The 19,763-nt window shown below is 41.4% G+C and overlaps 1 protein-coding gene across 3 annotated transcripts; it reads right to left on the bottom strand.

Annotated features, from left to right (window-relative positions):
• Window positions 1-9,627: 9,627 nt before the first annotated feature.
• LOC119913502 (pseudouridine 5'-phosphatase) lies at window positions 9,628-17,079 on the bottom strand. 3 transcript variants are annotated; one of them, XM_038732920.1, is made up of 5 exons: window positions 16,808-16,940; window positions 15,886-16,104; window positions 13,030-13,259; window positions 9,734-9,986; window positions 9,628-9,691 (listed from the first exon to the last, which is right to left on the bottom strand). In XM_038732920.1, the coding sequence occupies exons 1-4, from the start codon at window positions 16,875-16,877 to the stop codon at window positions 9,810-9,812; spliced, it is 696 nt and encodes a 231-aa protein (XP_038588848.1). In that variant the 5' UTR covers window positions 16,878-16,940; the 3' UTR covers window positions 9,628-9,691; window positions 9,734-9,809. The 3 variants fall into 3 exon arrangements, with proteins under 3 accessions (XP_038588848.1, XP_038588850.1, XP_038588849.1); XM_038732922.1 differs by lacking the exons at window positions 9,628-9,691; window positions 16,808-16,940 and adding an exon at window positions 17,058-17,079 and having other exon boundaries at window positions 9,745-9,986; XM_038732921.1 differs by lacking the exons at window positions 9,628-9,691; window positions 9,734-9,986 and adding an exon at window positions 11,639-11,785 and having other exon boundaries at window positions 16,808-16,941.
• Between the last annotated feature and the right edge of the window lie 2,684 nt (window positions 17,080-19,763).

Genomic DNA, 19,763 nt, shown 5'->3' with positions numbered 1-19,763 from the left:
ACCTTCCAAACACTGCAGTCATACAAAGTGCTTTACAGACACAGAGATACAAAAACAGATACAAAGGTACTTTAACATATGAAGCTAGATAATTAATGTGCAACAGATAATAAATTCCAGATTAAAACAATACACATGTATCTGTCAAAGTGCATTAGAGAATTTTAAAAAAAGAGATACATTAAAATACTATAAAAAGAGATAAAATAAAAATAAATATTGATTTTAAAACAACGAGATAATTTATTGGACTGGGCTAAAAACCTTTATTTGATAAATACAAATTTATAAAGGTTTAAAAGGTTTAAACGGCCTCAGAGAACCTGACTTAAAGGACTGTAAGGTGCTGGCTAGTCTCAGGTGCTTTGGGAGTTTGTTCCAGGCATAAGGAGCATAAAAACAGAAAGCTGCTTCTCCATGTTTGGTTCTTGAGAAGGGAACCACAAGCAGCCCACCATCTGAAGACCTGAGGGGTCCGGCAGCCTCCAGCCTTTGAAGGAGGTTGTTTATGTAAATTGGTCCTAGCCCATTGAGCGCCTGATAAACAAGCAACAAAACCCTAAACTTGATTCTTTCACTCACTGGAAGCCAGTGAAGTGATCTCAAAAATTTTCTAGTCCTGCGGAAAACTCCAGCTGCGGCGTTCTGAATGTGCTGAAGTTGTTTAATTGATCTTTTAGAGGCCTGTGAAAACACGTTACAATAATCTAGTCTGCTAAAGATGAATGCGCGTATGAGTTTCTCAAGGTCCTTCTTGGACCTGAGATTATTGAGATTATTTTTAAGGTGACAGTAGGATGATTTTGTAACGGTTTTGATGTGGCTGTTAAAATTTTATTCTGAATCGATAATTATAGATTTTTTACTTGAGTTGTGGTCGTTGTGGACAATAAGTTCTGTGTTATTGGTATTGAGCTGCAGGAAATTGCAGTGCATCCAGTTGTTAATATTTTCAATGCATTTGGTGAATCAACTGGACCGTATTCATCAGCTACGTAGATCTGAGTGTCATCTGCATAATAATTGTAGGAGATGTGGTTATTTGTGGCAGGGATATCCTAACCAGCAAATCGCTCCCTGGAAGTAGAAGTAGAAGTCGACTCGTTTGTTAGAAGTAAGAAGAGAAGTGAAATTTGGACAAACGGAGAACCACACGTATTGTTTAGCCAACAGTAGCTTCTCCTGCTCGCTTGCAAACGGAGGGGGGAGCAGTTGCAATTCACAACCCTCAGCACTAGATGCCACTAAATCTTACACACTGAACCTTTAACTCTTGTAAGTAACGATAAATGTCTTTATTTAAAAAGGGAAATTCAGGTGACAATTCAAAATAAAATAAAAAACAGAATGTAATGCAGTAATCAGCAGTTAGTGTTACTTTTTTTTGGACAACGCACATTTGTTGCAGTTTTTTGTTGTTGTGCGAACAAACCTTTCTCAAGGTATTTTCATTTAACATTTCTTGTTGTTATTTTTCAGAAAGGTTTTAACAAATGCTTTGTCCCTATTGTCCCCCGGGGCGTCTCAGACGAGGTCCTTGTGCTTTTTGAAACCCAGTACTGAGAAGAGAAGCACCGTTTAACCAACTCGCTCTGTGAGTCCAAGTCTGCAGCGGCTCTTTTCTAAACCCCCCCAGTCACAGCCACTCATATTTTCAAAGCAAACAAAGTAAAATATTCAGTGTTGATGACCTCAGTGTGTTTAAAATCTCTGCCTGCAGCTTGTTTTTTGGGCCCTGAGACTGATTCAGCCGCTTGACACCAAACTTCATTCACTTTTCTCGTCACCACTTGTGCGTCACCATCGCCTTACAGTCCCCGTCCTCTCTCCTCCTCCACAGGCATGACGTCCAACCCGCCCCTGGTCTTCAGCGCCAACATTGCATCGCTTTGTGTGAGTGTTTGTTTCAGACGTTATTAAAGTGTGCAGCAGTTATGAGTTTTCTTCATGCAGTGTTGGGAGCGAGGCACAGATTGGTTGCATTGATCCTCCGGGGAGATAAGGACACACCATCCATAATACATCACAACTGTAGATGTTCAGGGGGGGGGGTCTGAGGGGGGAGGCGGTGGCGATGATGTCAGCCAAATGGCTCTTTTAGCCCCATGAGGAGGAAGGAGGGGTGACGTCACAGCAGCGTATTCTTCAATGGGGAAGTGCAGCAGCATCATTCATCATCATTAACCTCCATTTGTTTTCTCAGTTGGTGGCGCCATCTGGTGGCAGAAACATGCGACCGCAGCTGTGAGAGACGACCGATGCTCTTTGTTTTTGTTTGTGGTTTAAAGTTTAACTGCGTACATTTACTTGATGAAGTATTCTGATCCTTTACTTAAGTAAAAGTATTAATACCGCACTATAAAAATACTCTAATTTCTGCATTGAAAATGTATTTCAAGTATGTAAATATATATAAAATAACCTTAAAGTATTAAAAGTGTCCCGCTTTGACTGTTGTACTATTATATCATTACATTATTGTTCCTCATGCATTAATGTAAAAGCAGGATTTGACTGTTTGTATCAGTCTGCAGTTAATGATTATTTTCATTATTAATTAATCTGCGGATTATTTTCTTCATTAATCGATTGTAAAACTTCTGAAAATAGTGAGAAAAGTTGTCACAGTTACCCAGAGCCCAAAGTGACGCCTTCACAATGTCACTTTGAACCTCAAAAGGATTAAAAATCGATGAAAATCATCAAAATGAAAAGCAGCAAATCTTCTCATGAAATGTTTTTACTTAAAAAAAATGACTTCAACGATCATCAAAGTAGTTGCCAATTAAATTTCTGTCAACCAAAGAATGTCCCAGCTGTACTCGTATAAACTGTTGGAGTTTAATTTATAACAAAACATCTTATTTTATAAACTCTTCATGTGTTTTGTGTGCAAAAATCTGACTTTGTAAAGTAACTGAAGCTGTCAGATAAACGTAGAGAAGTAAAAAGTGCAAAATCTCTCTCTGAGAAGTCGAAATGCCATGAAAAGAAAATACTCACACAGTACTAGAGTAAATGTACTTAGTTACTGTCCACCACTGCATTTACTCAACGAACTGTAAGTACAAGTTTGAGAGTGTTTACATTTTCTGCTACTTTATACTACATCTCAGAGGCAAATACTGTAGTTTTTACTACATCAGTTTGATAACTTTCCAGATTCAGATTAATATTAACAAATATAATCATCAAATAAATGACGACATTATGATGTTAATGAGACTTTATTGATCCTCGGGTGGAAATTCACAAGCCAGCATCCTTTGACTCTTCCCTTATTTCCTCTGTTGAAACTCAACACCTGAAACATGCAGTAAAAGATTTTAAACTTTAAGTTAAGATCCATTTGTTAGCTGTTTGCAAAGCTTTTAACTGCATCTCCTTCCTCTGAGCACCAAAAAAGTTAGTGAGGTGACTAAAAAAAATGTTTGTACCACTTGTCAGTGCAGGTGAATAAAGTAATAAAAACTTTCAGAAAAAATATTATTAAAGTCAGATTTGATGTCGCTCGAGCCTGCAGTCGTCTCTCAGCTCTGCCTCGTCTCTTATTTATTAATTACCCATGGCTGTGTGTGCAGAAAGGTTTGCTAATCCCTGCAGCATAATTACAGGGCTGTCTCGGTACAAAGCGCCTGTCGGGCTGATGGGTATTGACTCGTTCTCCCGGGGTGGCGACGAGCCGTTTGTTCTGCTGCTCTGAGACGCTCGGCTCATCGCCGGACCAAACCTCTGAGGAGGTTTCTCAAGTTAAGACAAAAAGAGATTAGTTCAACATCAGGACTTCCTCTGCAGAAACACCACCGCCATTTATTTTGTTTAAACAACTCGACCACAGGGATATTATGACGTCCCAATGACCTTTGACCTCGGTCTCTTTGGATTTTACAGCTCTGAGAGGAAACAAGTCAGATTCTTAAAGGGCCAGTTCAACCAGATTCAACCATGTTCTCACTCCCCTTTAGTTGTGTCCATCCATGCAGAAAGATCTGGGCTGCGGGCAACAAGTCTTCTTTGCTGAGGAAGGCTTTAACTGAGTGAAATGACCTTGAAGGATGTGAGTGGGAGCCACGATAAGAGCAGGTCAAATTCTCTAAAAGCTGAGGAAAGGTGCTCATTGCTTCCTTTCTTAACTCCTTTAGCACCGGGCACACTGGACCTTTACCAAAGGAAGGGAGATTCATTTCCATGTGGCAGCAACATTTAAATCGACACAGTTTTGTACTTTGACCATGTAAATGTAGAAACAACAGAGCGCCTGTTTTATGCTTATAACACGTTCCAAAACGTCTGGAAATCTGTGTGTGATGAGCTACAACTAGGGTTGCCAACTGTCCCGTATTAGCCGGGATGTCCCTTATATTAGGCCAAACTGATTTGAAACCTTAATTTTTTGTAAAGCATGCAGTTTGTCACTTATCTTCCATGTGTTACAGGTAAAGTGTTTTTTTTTAAAGCCTAGCGTTAGAGCGGGCTGATTCTCTGAGCATCTTTTCGTAAGTCCATATGACGTATTTCACTGAGGTCCAGGAAAAGTGGTTAGGGAAGGACATTTTTGGGGCCCCTTAAATCCAGGTCCCAGGTTCAGTGTACGGATGAAATCGTCGTTCCACCACGTTGGTCCAAACTGAAATGTCTTGACATCTGTTTGAAGCAGCTTTGAGCTAAATGCTAGCGTCTGCATGCTAACCAGCTCACAATGACAATGCTAACACGAGTAATGTTTACCAGGTTAACCATCTGATTTTAGTATGTTAGCATTTGCTTATTAGCACTAAGAAGAAGAACAAGAAGACATTTATTAATCCCACAAGGAGAAATTCAATGTTTAACACAAAGTGGCTGATGTTTGCAGGAATTCGGTCATAAACCGAAGTATAAATAAAGTGTTGGACACATTTTGGCCTGATGATGGCGCTACATGGAAAATCAGAGGGTTATTATAACTGTGCATTCATGTGATGTCGGAATAATTGGGAAAAATTATTTCCTGAAAATTCACGTGTCGCTCCCCGAAGACGGAACAACAACTCGGAGAGTCTGAGAAAACTTTGGTGCACGAGCTGCCGAGTTATTGACGTCTTACTTAAGTACAAACAATATTTTAGTGGTTACTGGTGCAGAAACAACTCTGGGACAAAAATCCTTTTGTAATAGAAAGCTTCAAACTGTTTTAGCACACTTGGATGACAACGACAATCCAGCACATCCTTGTAGCAGTCAGTGTTGGGCAAGGTACTCAGAAATTGTAATCCCTTATTACTTATTACTGGGTGAGAAAAGTAACTTTTGAACTATTGTTTTTCTGCACAGTATTTTTCAGTATTTTTTCAAAACGTTACGTTAACGCCACTCCCTCCCGACGAGTCCAAGCATCAGTGGCAGCAGCTGCAGGAGTTTCTTTCTGTAAGTTTCACGTCGCTGTGCCGCTTCATCAGATGCTTAAATAAATCAGATGTAAAAATGTTGAAAAGCTTACAAAGAGTTTACAATAGACGACAATGTTCTTTGCATCTTAGACTGTGACACAATAACGGCAGTAGCCTCTTACAGCTGTGGAAAGAACGCCTCTCTCCCTCGGTCTCCGTTCTTCCTTTAGCTTCTGGCTAACAGCGGACTTGAACAACAAAGTGCGGGCTGCTGCACAGCCGCGCATTTAAGGATGGTGCGTTCAGTAACGCAGTAACGCAGCATTACTTGCATTAGTAACTGTTATAATGTTACTGTTGTAGAAAAGTAATCCTACTGGGAAAAGTAATATTATTACAGAGACGTGTTACAGCCCAACACTGGTGGTAGCGTCCAAGTGGTTTCCACAAGCACAACAACACCGAAGTCAGAAGAACAACGTCACAACTCAGGAAATGGGACCATCCGAGCAGCACGTGAACGCACAATAAGTTATTATGGACGTCTGAACCAACTCTCATGAGAATCCATCTCAGAGCTGATGAGATATTTCATTCCCTTTGAACTTATTTTATCACAGAAATGACTTTTGCCTGATGATTGCAAACTGTTTGTACATGTCAAATGAACACCGTGATTTTGTATTCTTCTTCTTTGTTTTAGGAAATGCTTGGTGAAGGTGAATGTTAAACAAACTCCGACTAATGATAATTTATTTAGTTCACAGGATGACTCGGTGAAAATGTTGTTGATGCAGCAGCAACATGTCGGAGTGTTTTCTGCGTGAGGAGCAGCGTGACCTCTCACTTCCTCTTCTGTCTCCGAGACGAGTTGACACAGCTCGTATTAAACATTTCACAGGTCAAACATGATATGAGACAGAGATCACTTTAGAGCCAGTCAACGCACTGGGGGGAAGCCCTGTGTTGTCATTTAGGAACGCTAAAAGCAGGTTTAGGATATATGAATAACAGAAAAGTCAAGTGATTTGGATGAGTGGGCCAGAAATCGGACCTTCTCTAATACTCCGTTCTCTCACATTTAAAGTCCCATCATCCTCGTCCTCTCCATCTTTTCTACGCTTATGTTTTCCATAATGTCCCATCCGTGTTTCCTGTCTTCTCATTCTTGCCAATGTCCTTTCATTTCTTTGTGTCCTTTCTTTTCCTTTAATGTCAAGTTTTCTTCCTGTTGCTTTCCTGACATTTTCTATACATATACATCTTTACGAATTTAGCCTCCCGGGGATCAATGAAGAATTTCTTCTGATTTCTGATCATGACCTTCTTCATCTCTGTCCTTTTCGTTTCCTTTTCACTGTAAATTTCCAGCTAAACTGAGGCTTTTTGAAGACCCCTTTCTCTCTCTCTCTCTCTCTCTGTCTCTGTCTCTCTGCCATTCACCGGTCTTGTGCAGAGTTTTGCGTGCATGACGTGCTGCCGACTGCTGCGTACACGTCGCGGTTCCTCGCGGGTCTATATCAAGCAGCCGGCTGCTTAAAAACGATAAAATATTCTTTGTGTGCTTCATCAGCGGTGATAAATTGGTGGTGGAGGTGTGGACAACTCGGCACAACACCAGTGAAGCTGGAGCTCCGTCTCTTCTGCCACCGCACACATTTTTCAAATTTGGATTTATTCACGCACTTTAAAAACATTTATTGAAAGTTTCTTTCTTTTCACATGTTTATTTACAGCATTAAATGGTGAAATGTGTATTATAACAGGCTGTATATAAACTTCTTGGGAGAAAACTGGTATTTCTGTGTAAAACCAGACGTTGAGCACCCCCATATCGCCAAAATTGCGTGATCCTTGCTCAACAGCTTTACATCAAACTGCGACTTTCTTGACTTTGAAATGAATATTTTACACTGACCATCATCATGTGTGTAATTATAATTAATTATATCTTTATCTTGGGGGGAAAAAAAGTTTAATCATCTCAGGATCTCGAGAAAGTTATCTGGTTATCTCTGGAAAACAACATATGTTATTTTCCAGATACTTGTCATTTCTCTCCAGTGATATCCTTGCTTCTATTCGTCTTTTCCATATTTCTGTCCTGCTGTTTTTGATTTTTCCCGTCTCGTCCTGCACACTGAGAGACGAGAGCAGATCGGCTGACAGACCATAATAACCCTCAGTCAGTCCTGATGAGTCAGACGGATTACAGCCCGTCGGAGGTGAGACGAATCAGCCTGAAACCTCAAGACGTTGGTTTAAAGATCACTGGCTCTCCGCCCAGAAAATAAAGACAAACCACAGCTTATATTTCATCATGTCGTCTGGTGACTGATTAAATGTTGCAGCAGAGGAGAGACATGATGTTATAGAAGGAAACTTTTACCGCTGGGTTGATTGTTGTTTACGTGCCAAAATAACTGGGTGGATTTGGAGACTTTTTGTTCCTTAACAGAGGAAATAGGTTTTGGGAGCTGACACCAAACTTGAGCTTTGTTTCTGCTTGATATAAGGTCCCGAACCTAAAGGGGGCATCGACAAAAAGGACAGTAGTGGAAAAATTAGACTTAGTGCTGCTTTGCTTTGCCTAGAGTTCTTGAAATGAAGTGAAAAGCTAACTTGGCAGCAACCAGCTGACTCTGAAGGGTAATATTTCGCCTGGCTTTCAGTTTGGCCTGAACATGACAATAAATTCTACAGATTGTACTTATTAGTGTGCCTAAAAGAGGGTCTTTGTGGTGACAGAAGATGGAGAATAGACTGGAGAGGGTGGAAATTATGAAAACTTGGAGAGGGAGTATAATATAACTAGAACAAAACCGACTACCATATAAACCATGGAGCAGCTGCTAGTTAATGTAGCCACAGTACAAATGTATTTAGTTATCCTGACGTTACACTCGTGAGCTGTCTGTGATATTTCCTGTCTCACTTGGCCCTGAGTCTCCCTGCAACACGTTTGTGAACACAGAACCGTCTTCAATGCAAACTCTGATGACATGCCGCTAACAAAGTCTTTTTACCATGTGAGTTTTATAATATATTACATCTACTAGCTATCAACTTACAAGCTCGTCCTCCTCAGTTTGTTCTACTCCTGCTCCTGTGACCTCTGACCTCTTAAATCCTGCAGGATGCTCGTCTCTGTGTGAACATTTTGACTGCTTTTAAACTGTTTACGGACACGAAGCAGAGACACATGCACACCTCCTGGCACATGTTTTTAAGGTCAAGGATGGTCACAGACCGAGGCAAAAAAGTGGCCCAGGAGTTTGTCCCCGGTCAACCTGCTCTCCAGACAAAGCATGTGTCGGGCCCTCTGGGTCTTTAGAGACCTTATGTAAGTAGAGTACATCACTAAATGAGCCATTAAAATATATTTTCAAAACTAGAAACATCCCTCTAACAGCCCTAAAGTAAAGTGATCACTTCAGCTGAGCCCTTGAGTAGATGAATAAATAAGCCATATCATCATCAATCTGACCATAAACTGCTGCTTTGACTCTGTTCTGCTACTGACCTCATCTCTGCTGTCTGTCTCATGTTCACCATGTCAGCGCTAGTACTGCTGCTGCTGGCCAGTGGCAGGGAGAGTACTCAAAATCTTTACTCAAGAAAAAGTACAATTACTCCCATAAAAAGGAAAAGAACAAAATGACAAACCTACTCATGTATATATAAGCTATAATAATATATTTCATCTGCTGTTCATCAGGTTTGAAACAGCTGCAACATGGTTATTTCTAGGGAAAGCAATTTGCTTTGCTGGCTGATTATCTTTAGCTATTTCTGTTCAATAATTATTTTCCTTTTTAAATCTCCATGAATTTGTTGATAAGATCACTTTAAAATATCAGCTTGCTGCCCAGCCGACTTTTGTTGCCTGTAAATTTTGTTATGGACATGCAGCCAATCAAACCTCTTGCTTTGCAGCAGCACAGGCAGCCAGTTTGTTAAAGAGCGACGCAGGCTGCTTTCCAACAGGCCACCAGTCCCACGGTGAGCGCTCACTGGATTTCAGTTGTTTCAGTAGAACAATAAAGCCTTTAACTGAAAAGGTATTTGCCTGATTTTCTAAATGTTTATATCTGCCCAGCTCATTCATCTCTGTGATAAGCGCCCGTCTCTGTACCACAGAGGAGACCTGGCGCTCTTGTATGCACTTTGAGTGGTCGTAAAGACAAATACAAATATCAGAAAACCTTGACTATCTACATGTATTCTGTACATTGAAAAATGAGTGACACATCAAGAAAGATTTTTAAAAGGTGTAATGAAAAAGCTTTAAAGATTTTTCCAATGATGTGATGCCTCATCTGACAGAAAAACAAATATTCACAACAGAAAAACAAATATTCACAACACGGTGACATGCAGGAAAACAAACTTTAACATCACTCTATCACAAAGACTGAATTACACGGTGTGGTTTTTGTGTCAGTTGAAAGCCGGCAGGCCAAAGAGCTGCGGCACAAATTCGTCCATGCTCCTAAGTCGCATCGTGGCCTCCTGGGTAAGGCCGGGGTCCAGGTTGTCGTCAGGAATCATCACAACCTGCATCCCCGCAGCCAAAGCTGCCTTCACACCATTAGGAGCGTCTTCAAACACCAAACACTAAGAAAGGACAGATGAGAGGAAAACAAAGTGGTATTATCCTATAAGCCTTTTAGGTGTGCAAGAATGTCACTCTTGTAAACTGCAAACCAAAAGCAAACACAAGAAAACGGGAAACAGGAGCACCAATTCCATTTTCAACATAATCTGCAGATAAGAACTGTTCATCTCTGCCACGTGGAATATCCTTTTATTCTACAATTTGAATACCTCCTCTCTGCTCTACCTCCTCAATATGACCTAAGTGAGCACCACATGCATGAACAGCAGTAGGATTGGAGAGAACACTTAATGATTGTGCCGCTTGGGAGACGTGGTTGTCACATGCCTTCTGATATGTTGAGACAATGACATCACAGCCCAGCTGACCGTGCCTGACTCCACCTGCAGGTGGATCACTGACTTCCTGACGCACACGGAAGCAGCAGGTGAAGCTGGGTAAACAACTGACTCCAGGACCATCAGCACTGGATTCCCTCAAGGCTCCATTCTTTCCTCCCTTCTCTTCTCCCTGTACACCAACAGCTGCACCTCCAGTCACCAGTCTGTCAAGCTCCTGAAGTTTGCAGATGACACCACCCTCATTGGGCTCATCTCTGGTGGGGATGAGTCCGCCTACAGGTGGGAGATCGACCATCTGGTGACCTGGTGCAGCCAGAACAGTCTGGAGCTCAACACTCTGAAGGCCGTGGAGATGGTCATGGACTTCAGGAAGAGCCCAGCCCCACCCTCCCCCATCATCCTGTGTGACTCCCCAGTCACCACTGTGGACTCCTTCTGCTTCCTGGGCACCATCATCACCCAGGACTTCAAGTGGGAGCTGAACATCACCTCCCTCACCAAGAAGGCCCAGCAGAGGATGTACTTCCTGCGGCAGCTGAAGAAGTTCAGCCTACCAAAGACAATGATGGTGCACTTCTACACCTCCATCACCTCCTCCATCCTCACCTCCTCCATCACCATCTGGTGCGCTGCTGCCACTGCCAGGGACAAGGGCAGGCTGCAGCGCATCATTCGCTCTGCAGAGAAGCTGATTGGCTGCAATCTTCCATCACTTCAGGACCTGTACGCCTCCAGGACTCTGAGGCGAGCAAGAAATATTGCAGCTGACTCCTCCCACCCCGGACACAAACTGTTTCAGACTGTCCCCTCTGGCAGGAGGCTGCAGTCCATCAGGACCAAAACCTCTCGCTACAAAAACAGTTTCTTCCCGTCTGCAGCCTCATTAACAAGGCCCGGGTCCCACTGACACTCCCCCCTTGCAAATAATACAAATGTCTCTGCACGTGTAAATACTATTTCATTTCATAACGGCACAAACCTGGCAAATTGCATATATTTGTTGTTAATTGTTAATTAACAACAAACAACGTTGTTATTCTGTATTTTTATATTTTGTCAAATATATATTTATGTACAGTATATCCTCTCCTGTTGCAATACGTCTGCACAACACAAACCTGGAATAATGTACTCTGCAAATAGTTGTATTATCTGTCTCTATTCTTTTATCATTCTTATATTAACTGCATCTGTTTATTCTATATTTATATATTTCTACATTTATTTATGTCAACTGTATGTTTGTCTACGCGCATTACATCACATTTACTCATTTAGCTGACGCTTTTATCCAAAGCAACTTACAATTGCTATATATATGTGAGAGGTCGCAGGTGGCAATGAGGGGTTAAGTGTCTTGCTCAGGGACACTTTGGAGGATGTGTCACAGCAGGGGATTGAACCCGGTTCTCTTGCACCAAAAGCATTTGTCTAGGGCTGGACATAAGCATCATTTCCTGCAATGTAGAAATCAGAACAAAGTTCTTTACAAAAATTAAATGTAACCTCCCAGATTTTGAGACGCTCTCTGACCAGAATAAAATGCACCATCTACTTCTCTTTTACTAGTCCTGTAGCCTAGTGAGTGTTGCTGAGCAAGAGACAGCTAGAGTTTTAATCTCATAACACAACATGGTTTATTAGCTTTTAATAGTTTAACAGTAATTCCAACTGATATAACAGAGTCAACTGGAGTGGATGCATATTTACTTCAATTTGAACTGCCTGGACCAATTCTTCAGCTTTTATTGTCACATACAATTATTTATAAACAGCACAACACATGCTATTCTCTGCATTTAACCTATCCTAATTAGGATGCAGGGGGCATTTACTGTGTTCAGACCAAATGCAAATTTAATCCTCGCACTGCTTCTCTCGCTGGACTACTGCCGAGAGTTCACACACAACGCGATAATGCGAATAAACACAACCCACAATTACTCCAGCTGTATGAATTGATGAGTTAATTAATTGTGATTTAATTGCACTAAATGAATAAAAATGATGGCAAAATAACTACAACATGATGCCGATTTGAATTCATGTTTGCCAGCAGGACAGAGAACAATAACTTTTAAAATGTGTGTTTTCTGATTGGAGCTTGAAACGATCGGGGCTATGCTACGCTAACTTGTTCACAGTAAAGTACAACGACAGCTGGAATCAAGTAACAGACCTGAACTTACCAGGTAGTTCAACTTTCTCGCTTTCTTTTCTCCAAGCAACGTCCAGTTTTGTCCCTTTTTGATATAAATATCAAGTAGTAGTATCAACAACAGTGGAACCAGAAACACACAGTGGCTTGACTGTGTGTTTCTGGTTCTGGAAAATTGAATAAAAGCGTCAACTCTGAGCTTCTCCCACGTGTGAACGGTGTAGTTGTAAAAGCATAATCAGCTCTTTCCTTCACAGCTCCCCGTAGCTCAGCAGCTGCCCATTGGTTGAAATTCACTCCCCTATTCTGCCTGGCCCTCTGCAGACAACGCTCTGAAGCCATCGGTGACATCTAGACAATCTCAGCACTGATAGGTCAAGGAACTTTCTCACCTTACCTTTGAAATCTCAGCTTTCCACTTTAAATACATGTGTACACCATTTAAATGTCACCGCGCTAGTAAAATGGGCTGACCTATCAGAGCCTATTCTTAAATGAACAAACATGACTTAAAAATGTGGATCTGCAATCTGTAATACTTACTTGTTCCGGAGATGCTGGAGGGTGGAACCTGCTGGCACAGACCAGGAAGGAGTCAGGTAGAGGTTTGCTATTCTTCACCTCAGGATCATCACCCAGAACAATGTGGTCAAACAGACAGAAGAAGTCTTTGTGTTGGCTTGTTTTCAACTTATACGTCACACTTGCTGAGCTGGTTGCCACTGCAATGGGGATTTTGTGTTTATGCAGATGGTGGACCAGTTTCTCCACACCTGGTGATACACATGTTGAAAAATTAGACTTAAGGTTAGACTATCTATAAAATAGGTATCTACACTGCTCAAAAAAATAAAGGGAACACTAAAGTAACACATCCTAGATCTGAATGAATGATATAATCTCATTAAATACTCCTTTCTTTACATAGTTGAATGTGCTGACAACAAAATCACACAAAAATTATCAATGGAAATCAAATTTATCAACCCATGGAGGTCTGGATTTGGAGTGGAAAACCAAACTACAGGCCGATCCAACTTTGATGTAATGTCCTTAAAACAAGTCAAAATGAGGCTCAGTAGTGTGTGTGGCCTCCACGTGCCTGTATGACCTCCCTACAACGCCTGGGCTCCTGATGAGGTGGCGGATGGTCTCCTGAGGGATCTCCTCCCTGACCTGGACTAAAGCATCCGCGAACTCCTGGACAGTCTGTGGTGCAACGTGGCGTTGGTGGATGGAGCGAGACATGATGTCCCAGATGTGCTCAATTGGATTCAGGTCTGGGGAACGGGCGGGCCGGTCCATAGCATCAATGCCTTCCTCTTGCAGGAACTGCTGACACACTCCAGCCACATGAGGTCTAGCATTGTCTTGCATTAGGAGGAACCCAGGGCCAACCGCACCAGCATATGGTCTCACAAGGGGTCTGAGGATCTCATCTCGGTACCTAATGGCAGTCAGGCTACTTCTGGCGAGCACATGGAGGGCTGTGCGGCCCCCCAAAGAAACGCCACCCCTCACCATTACTGACCCACCGCCAAACCGGTCATGCTGGAGGATGTTGCAGGCAGCAGAACGTTCTCCACGGCGTCTCCAGACTCTGTCACGTCTGTCACATGTGCTCAGTGTGAACCTGCTTTCATCTGTGAAGAGCACAGGGCGCCAGTGGCGAATTTGCCAATCTTGGTGTTCTCTGGTGTTTGGGCTGTAAGCACAACCCCCACCTGTGGACGTCGGGCCCTCATACCACCCTCATGGAGTCTGTTTCTGACCGTTTGAGCAGACACATGCACATTTGTGGCCTGCTGGAGGTCATTTTGCAGGGCTCTGGCAGTGCTCCTCCTGCTCCTCCTTGCACAAAGGCGGAGGTAGCGGTCCTGCTGCTGGGTTGTTGCCCTCCTACGGCCTCCTCCACGTCTCCTGATATACTGGCCTGTCTCCTGGTAGCGCCTCCATGCTCTGGACGCTACGCTGACAGACACAGCAAACCTTCACAGCTCGCATTGATGTGCCATCCTGGATGAGCTGCACTACCTGAGCCACTTGTGTGGGTTGTAGACTCTGTCTCATGCTACCACTAGAGTGAAAGCACCGCCAGAATTCAAAAGTGACACAAAACATCAGCCAGGAAGCAAAGGAACTGAGAAGTGGTCTGTGGTCACCACCTGCAGAACCACTCCTTTATTGGGGGTGTCTTGCTAATTGCCTATAATTTCCACCTCCATTTGCACAACAGCATGTGAAATTGATTGTCAGTCAGTGTTGCTTCCTAAGTGGACAGTTTGATTTCACAGGAGTGTGACTGACTTGGAGTTACATTGTGTTGTTTAAGTGTTCCCTTTATTTTTTTGAGCAGTGTATAAAAGATATGTGTTTTCACAAAGATCCCTGTTGATATGGAGCGCCTTCCCAGACAACAATTGGCACATAGGCTTTTATTCGTCTAATTTCAATGGTGACCAGAAGCAGATATGAGTTGTGGGAAGTCTTTAATCTTTGGCTACAAGGATGACAACCTATTAAACCTGTAATAAAACTACCTCAAGGAACGAACTCTTACGTCTCACTCTTCTCATCTTATCTGTTAGGTGAAAAGAACATGGACACTGGACACATCACTATGTACCGAGTAAACATTACGAAGAGTTGATCTTTGACGCCACGCCACGGACACGCCCATTGACGAAAACTCACAGATAGCACAACTTTTCATCTTCAATGCCTTTAGAAGGCACAGCACAAATTTGACGTCGATCCAACTAAATCCCTTGGAGGAGTGTGTTAAAGTACGGAGTGTGTAAATCATCCAAAAATGACCATAAAATTCAAAAGACTTCCTGTTGAGTTTAGGATATGGGTTCTTGAGTCTTGAGCTCCAGAATCTGCAACGCAGCTGCCTCACACCTCGACGCGCTGCTGACAGCTTTAATTGATCATTATTTTTGACGTTTTACAGAATAAATGATTAAACAGAAAATAATTGCAACCGTAGTACTGAATGTCAGAAAAAAATATTGCATACATGCCCCAACAGTTGCATAACTGCATGCAGTGGCTCAACACGTGTACACAAACAGAAAGAGCAGCACTTACACATGTAGAATAAAGAGTACAGCAGCCCAAACCAGAGATTATGATAGGCCGCTTTTGAGCTGAGAACAAATCAGTTGCAAAAATTTTATTAAAATTTTTAATCACGATTAATCGCTTTTCTTGCGATTAATCACATTGTTACATGTGAAATTGAATAATGATTTCTAAAGTAGTGTATTGTGCACTTTTAATTTAAATGTACTGTTATATACACAAAAGTGCAATAACATGTGCTTTAAAAACACTTAATAAGGGGCTTTTTACAGTTATCATTAAATATCAAACTGCATGGTAAATCAGGCATACCTGGCAAGAGTTTGGCAGAGGGAAAGATTCTTTCTTGTATTTGTCTGCTTTCAGCAAGGAGTTCCTCAGCGGTCATGGGAAGCTCTAGAGTGTCCCGAATAATTTGGGCAGCATCCAGAGCCTTTTTACCCATCACCGATGACTTCACGTCCCATGTGTACCGTTTTCCAAAGCGGTCACATATTTCCTGGAAGGACACAGTGTACAGTCGCTCTGTGTCTAAAATCAGAAAACAGAAAAAGAAAATTAACAACTTTTAATTAGATTTAATGAAACCTATTTTAGCGAGAAAATGAAAAGAGAAGATCATTGGCTGTGACCGCAAATTGTGAGTCAAAATAAAATGTATTGCCTCATACTATTGAGCATCTTTTTGATAGAGTTAACGTTTGAAAATTAAATGATCAAAGTTTAACACACATTAAATGATCGCACAGAAAGATAAAAATAGTCCCAGGCAGCGCTTTAAGATCAAGTTTAACATCGTTAAAACTTAAGTGAAATTAATTTCTAGTGGTTGCGACACCTACAATCAAGCATTGTAAGTTTAGTGTTACCCCTCTTTACCTGGTCAGTCTATAAATCGCTTTAATAAGACACATGTTTGATTAATAAAGCAGTTCTGTCAGTAAAACTTTAAAAAGTGGGTGAGCGTCGCAAGCGTTTGTTACGGTAATTTGGGGGGTAAACTAACCTAATTTACGTCAACCAGGACGTTGAATGTGTAACATTTGTAGCGCATATCGCTAATTCAGATATATGCCAAGTTTACACAGATTATAAGGTTATAAAATCTATATTAATGTTACACAAAGCACGATTTGTTAACCTTAGTTTCTGTATCGGGTTTAGCGTAGGCGTAATCTAATCGTAAGAAATGAGCAAAACTACAAGATATAACACACAAAGTACGTTTCAAGACCTAATAATAATCCATCCATGTCGAAAACAACATAGCTCACAGGTTTGAAGGTGCTGCAAGGCACAGACATGTTTGATTCATGAGTTTTGGTTCCGCGTCGGACACGAAGGGAGGAGGACAAAAACAAAGTAACACTTGTGTGTGCCAGCATAAAACACGTTGCTAATAACGTGTCGTGCTCCAATTACAGCCACGAGGACGGACATTAGTCCAATAGCACAGACATAACTTACAGAATGATAAAACTAACCATACATGAATATATTTGGTCTGAGATTGAGCTGGAGCCTGTTCCGGGATACTTTTTAGTCGTCCCAACGCAATGGCTCACGGGAAGTGAAGTCCACGCTGAATTCCTGAATTAAAAACTGAAAAATAATTGTAGTTTTTAATATTTATTTTGCACATGCCAGCAGTTGTAGGCCTATAAGAAACAACTTTAAAAAAAAGAAAGTATATTCTCAAGGTGAAAAATATTTTTTTTTATGATTTTCTGTTTTAGCATCATTTTTATTTCTAGAAAAATCACTGGAGTTGATACCATTGTGTGCAAGTTTCACAATTTAATGTTGCCTGCTTATAAGATTTGAATCTGCATGTTAGCGTTCTATTTAAAGGTCTGCAAATAGTGTGTAATATGGAGTCTGATATATTTACTTAAAAAAAAAAAGGTCAAGGTGGCGCTTCCCATGTTATGAGCACAGATTTAGGGTTGGCTAGAGACCTTTGTTGTATACCAGAGAGAGGGAGATTAAAAAAACTCAGAGAGGAAGAGGGTCAGAGAGAGGGAGTATAATATAACTAGAACAAAACCGACTACCATATAAACCAGGGAGCAGCTGCTAGTTAATGTAGCCACAGTACAAATGTATTTAGTTATCCTGACGTTACACTTGTGAGCTGTCTGTGATATTTCCTGTGTCTCACTTGGCCCTGAGTCTCTTAAATCCTGCAGGATGCTCGTCTCTGTGTGAACATTTTGACTGCTTTTAAACTGTTTACGGACACGAAGCAGAGACACATGCACACCTCCTGGCACATGTTTTTAAGGTCAAGGATGGTCACAGACCGAGGCAAAAAAGTGGCCCAGGAGTTTGTCCCCGGTCAACCTGCTCTCCAGACAAAGCATGTGTCGGGCCCTCTGGGTCTTTAGAGACCTTATGTAAGTAGAGTACATCACTAAATGAGCCATTAAAATACATTTTCAAAACTAGAAACATCCCTCTAACAGCCCTAAAGTAAAGTGATCACTTCAGCTGAGCCCTTGAGTAGATGAATAAATAAGCCATATCATCATCAATCTGACCATAAACTGCTGCTTTGACTCTGTTCTGCTACTGACCTCATCTCTGCTGTCTGTCTCATGTTCACCATGTCAGCGCTAGTACTGCTGCTGCTGGCCAGTGGCAGGGAGAGTACTCAAAATCTTTACTCAAGAAAAAGTACAATTACTCCCATAAAAAGGAAAAGAACAAAATGACAAACCTACTCATGTATATATAAGCTATAATAATATATTTCATCTGCTGTTCATCAGGTTTGAAACAGCTGCAACATGGTTATTTCTAGGGAAAGCAATTTGCTTTGCTGGCTGATTATCTTTAGCTATTTCTGTTTTCCTTTTTAAATCTCCATGAATGTGTTGATAAGATCACTTTAAAATATCAGCTTGCTGCCCAGCCGACTATTGTTGCCTGTAAATTTTAGCCTTGTAGCGTCAGTTTTTGACGGTAAAGGAGGGTATTTGATATTTAACAGAACGCAGACTTTGAACCAGGAGAGCGGGGTTTGTGTCCCGTGTGAAACAAAAAGTCAACAACAAATATTTTTATTTAAGTTACATGAGTTACGTAAGTTAACTGACCTACGTAGTTATTTTAACCCAAACCATGATCTGTTCCAAACCTTAACAAAGTACTTTTTGTGCCTAAACCCAACCAAACTGCAACGTTTCACGACTTTAATATCGTGCCGTTTCAAAATGGCGATGTTTTGAAACGCTAACAAGTCTAACTGGATGTTGCATATTTGTTGTTGCTACACCGCGGAGCCCTAAACGTCTAAAAATTACGCTCAAGGTGTACTTAGGGCGATAAAACGCGACGCCAAAGGGCCTTGACCAAGCGTCAATATGTGACGAGTCGGAAGTGAGAACATGTTGGCATGACACGCCTCTATGTTTGAGACCATGACCATCAAAGACCAGACCGAGACCTTCAGTATGTGATCCTGAGACCGGTCTTAAGTACTACAACACAAGTAGCAGCTACAAGCATTGGTGTCTGGAAGGTTTCCGGTTTGAAACGCAAGCTTTACAGAAATAGATCTTGTTTACACACTGTGGACCGTGAGAAACAGCAGCTCATTAATTTTTATACTTGATATGTGGATGAATGACAATAAACAAACTTGAACTTGGAGGCAGTTTAGATTCTCTCCATCCATTACTGTCTTAGTACAATCAGTTCTTAGTTCTTTTATTTTGTACTGTAGTCTCTGTTTTCTTTGTCCACCAAACAGGAAGTGGAACACTGGTCACCTGACCAATCGGCCTCAGTGTGTCAGGATGACCTCCCACCGTGACGGTAGAAGTCAGAGGAAGCTCCTGCAGAGGAAACAGCTTTCAACACAACACAACTTTCTGGTGTTTATCACTTTTTCCAACATCTCAGTAGGTTTTTAATAAAGAACCAGAAAGTAAATATCTAAACCTGGAACATTTCATCTCATGATATATTACATTTTGACATTTTAAATTTAAAAACTGCTTCTAAAAGACAATATGTCCCTCTGAAATGCACAATAATGTGAAACTGCTGAGGAAGTGAGTTTATTTGAGACACAGAAACCAGGCCACAGGCAGGTCATGTAATAAATCCAACAATTAGTGAAAGACAAAGCTATTTCTTAGTAAATCTGAAATCTCAGTCAGCTGACTCTTGGCAATCCCCTTAAA

Source organism: Micropterus salmoides, unplaced genomic scaffold, assembly GCF_014851395.1.
Source record: "Micropterus salmoides isolate LMB-PRFRI ecotype aquatic unplaced genomic scaffold, ASM1485139v1 Ms_hic_scaffold_1, whole genome shotgun sequence".
Taxonomy (NCBI): domain Eukaryota; kingdom Metazoa; phylum Chordata; class Actinopteri; order Centrarchiformes; family Centrarchidae; genus Micropterus; species Micropterus salmoides.
The sequence above is the reverse complement of the archived record's forward strand: the minus strand, read 5'-3'. Positions and strand labels throughout refer to the sequence as shown.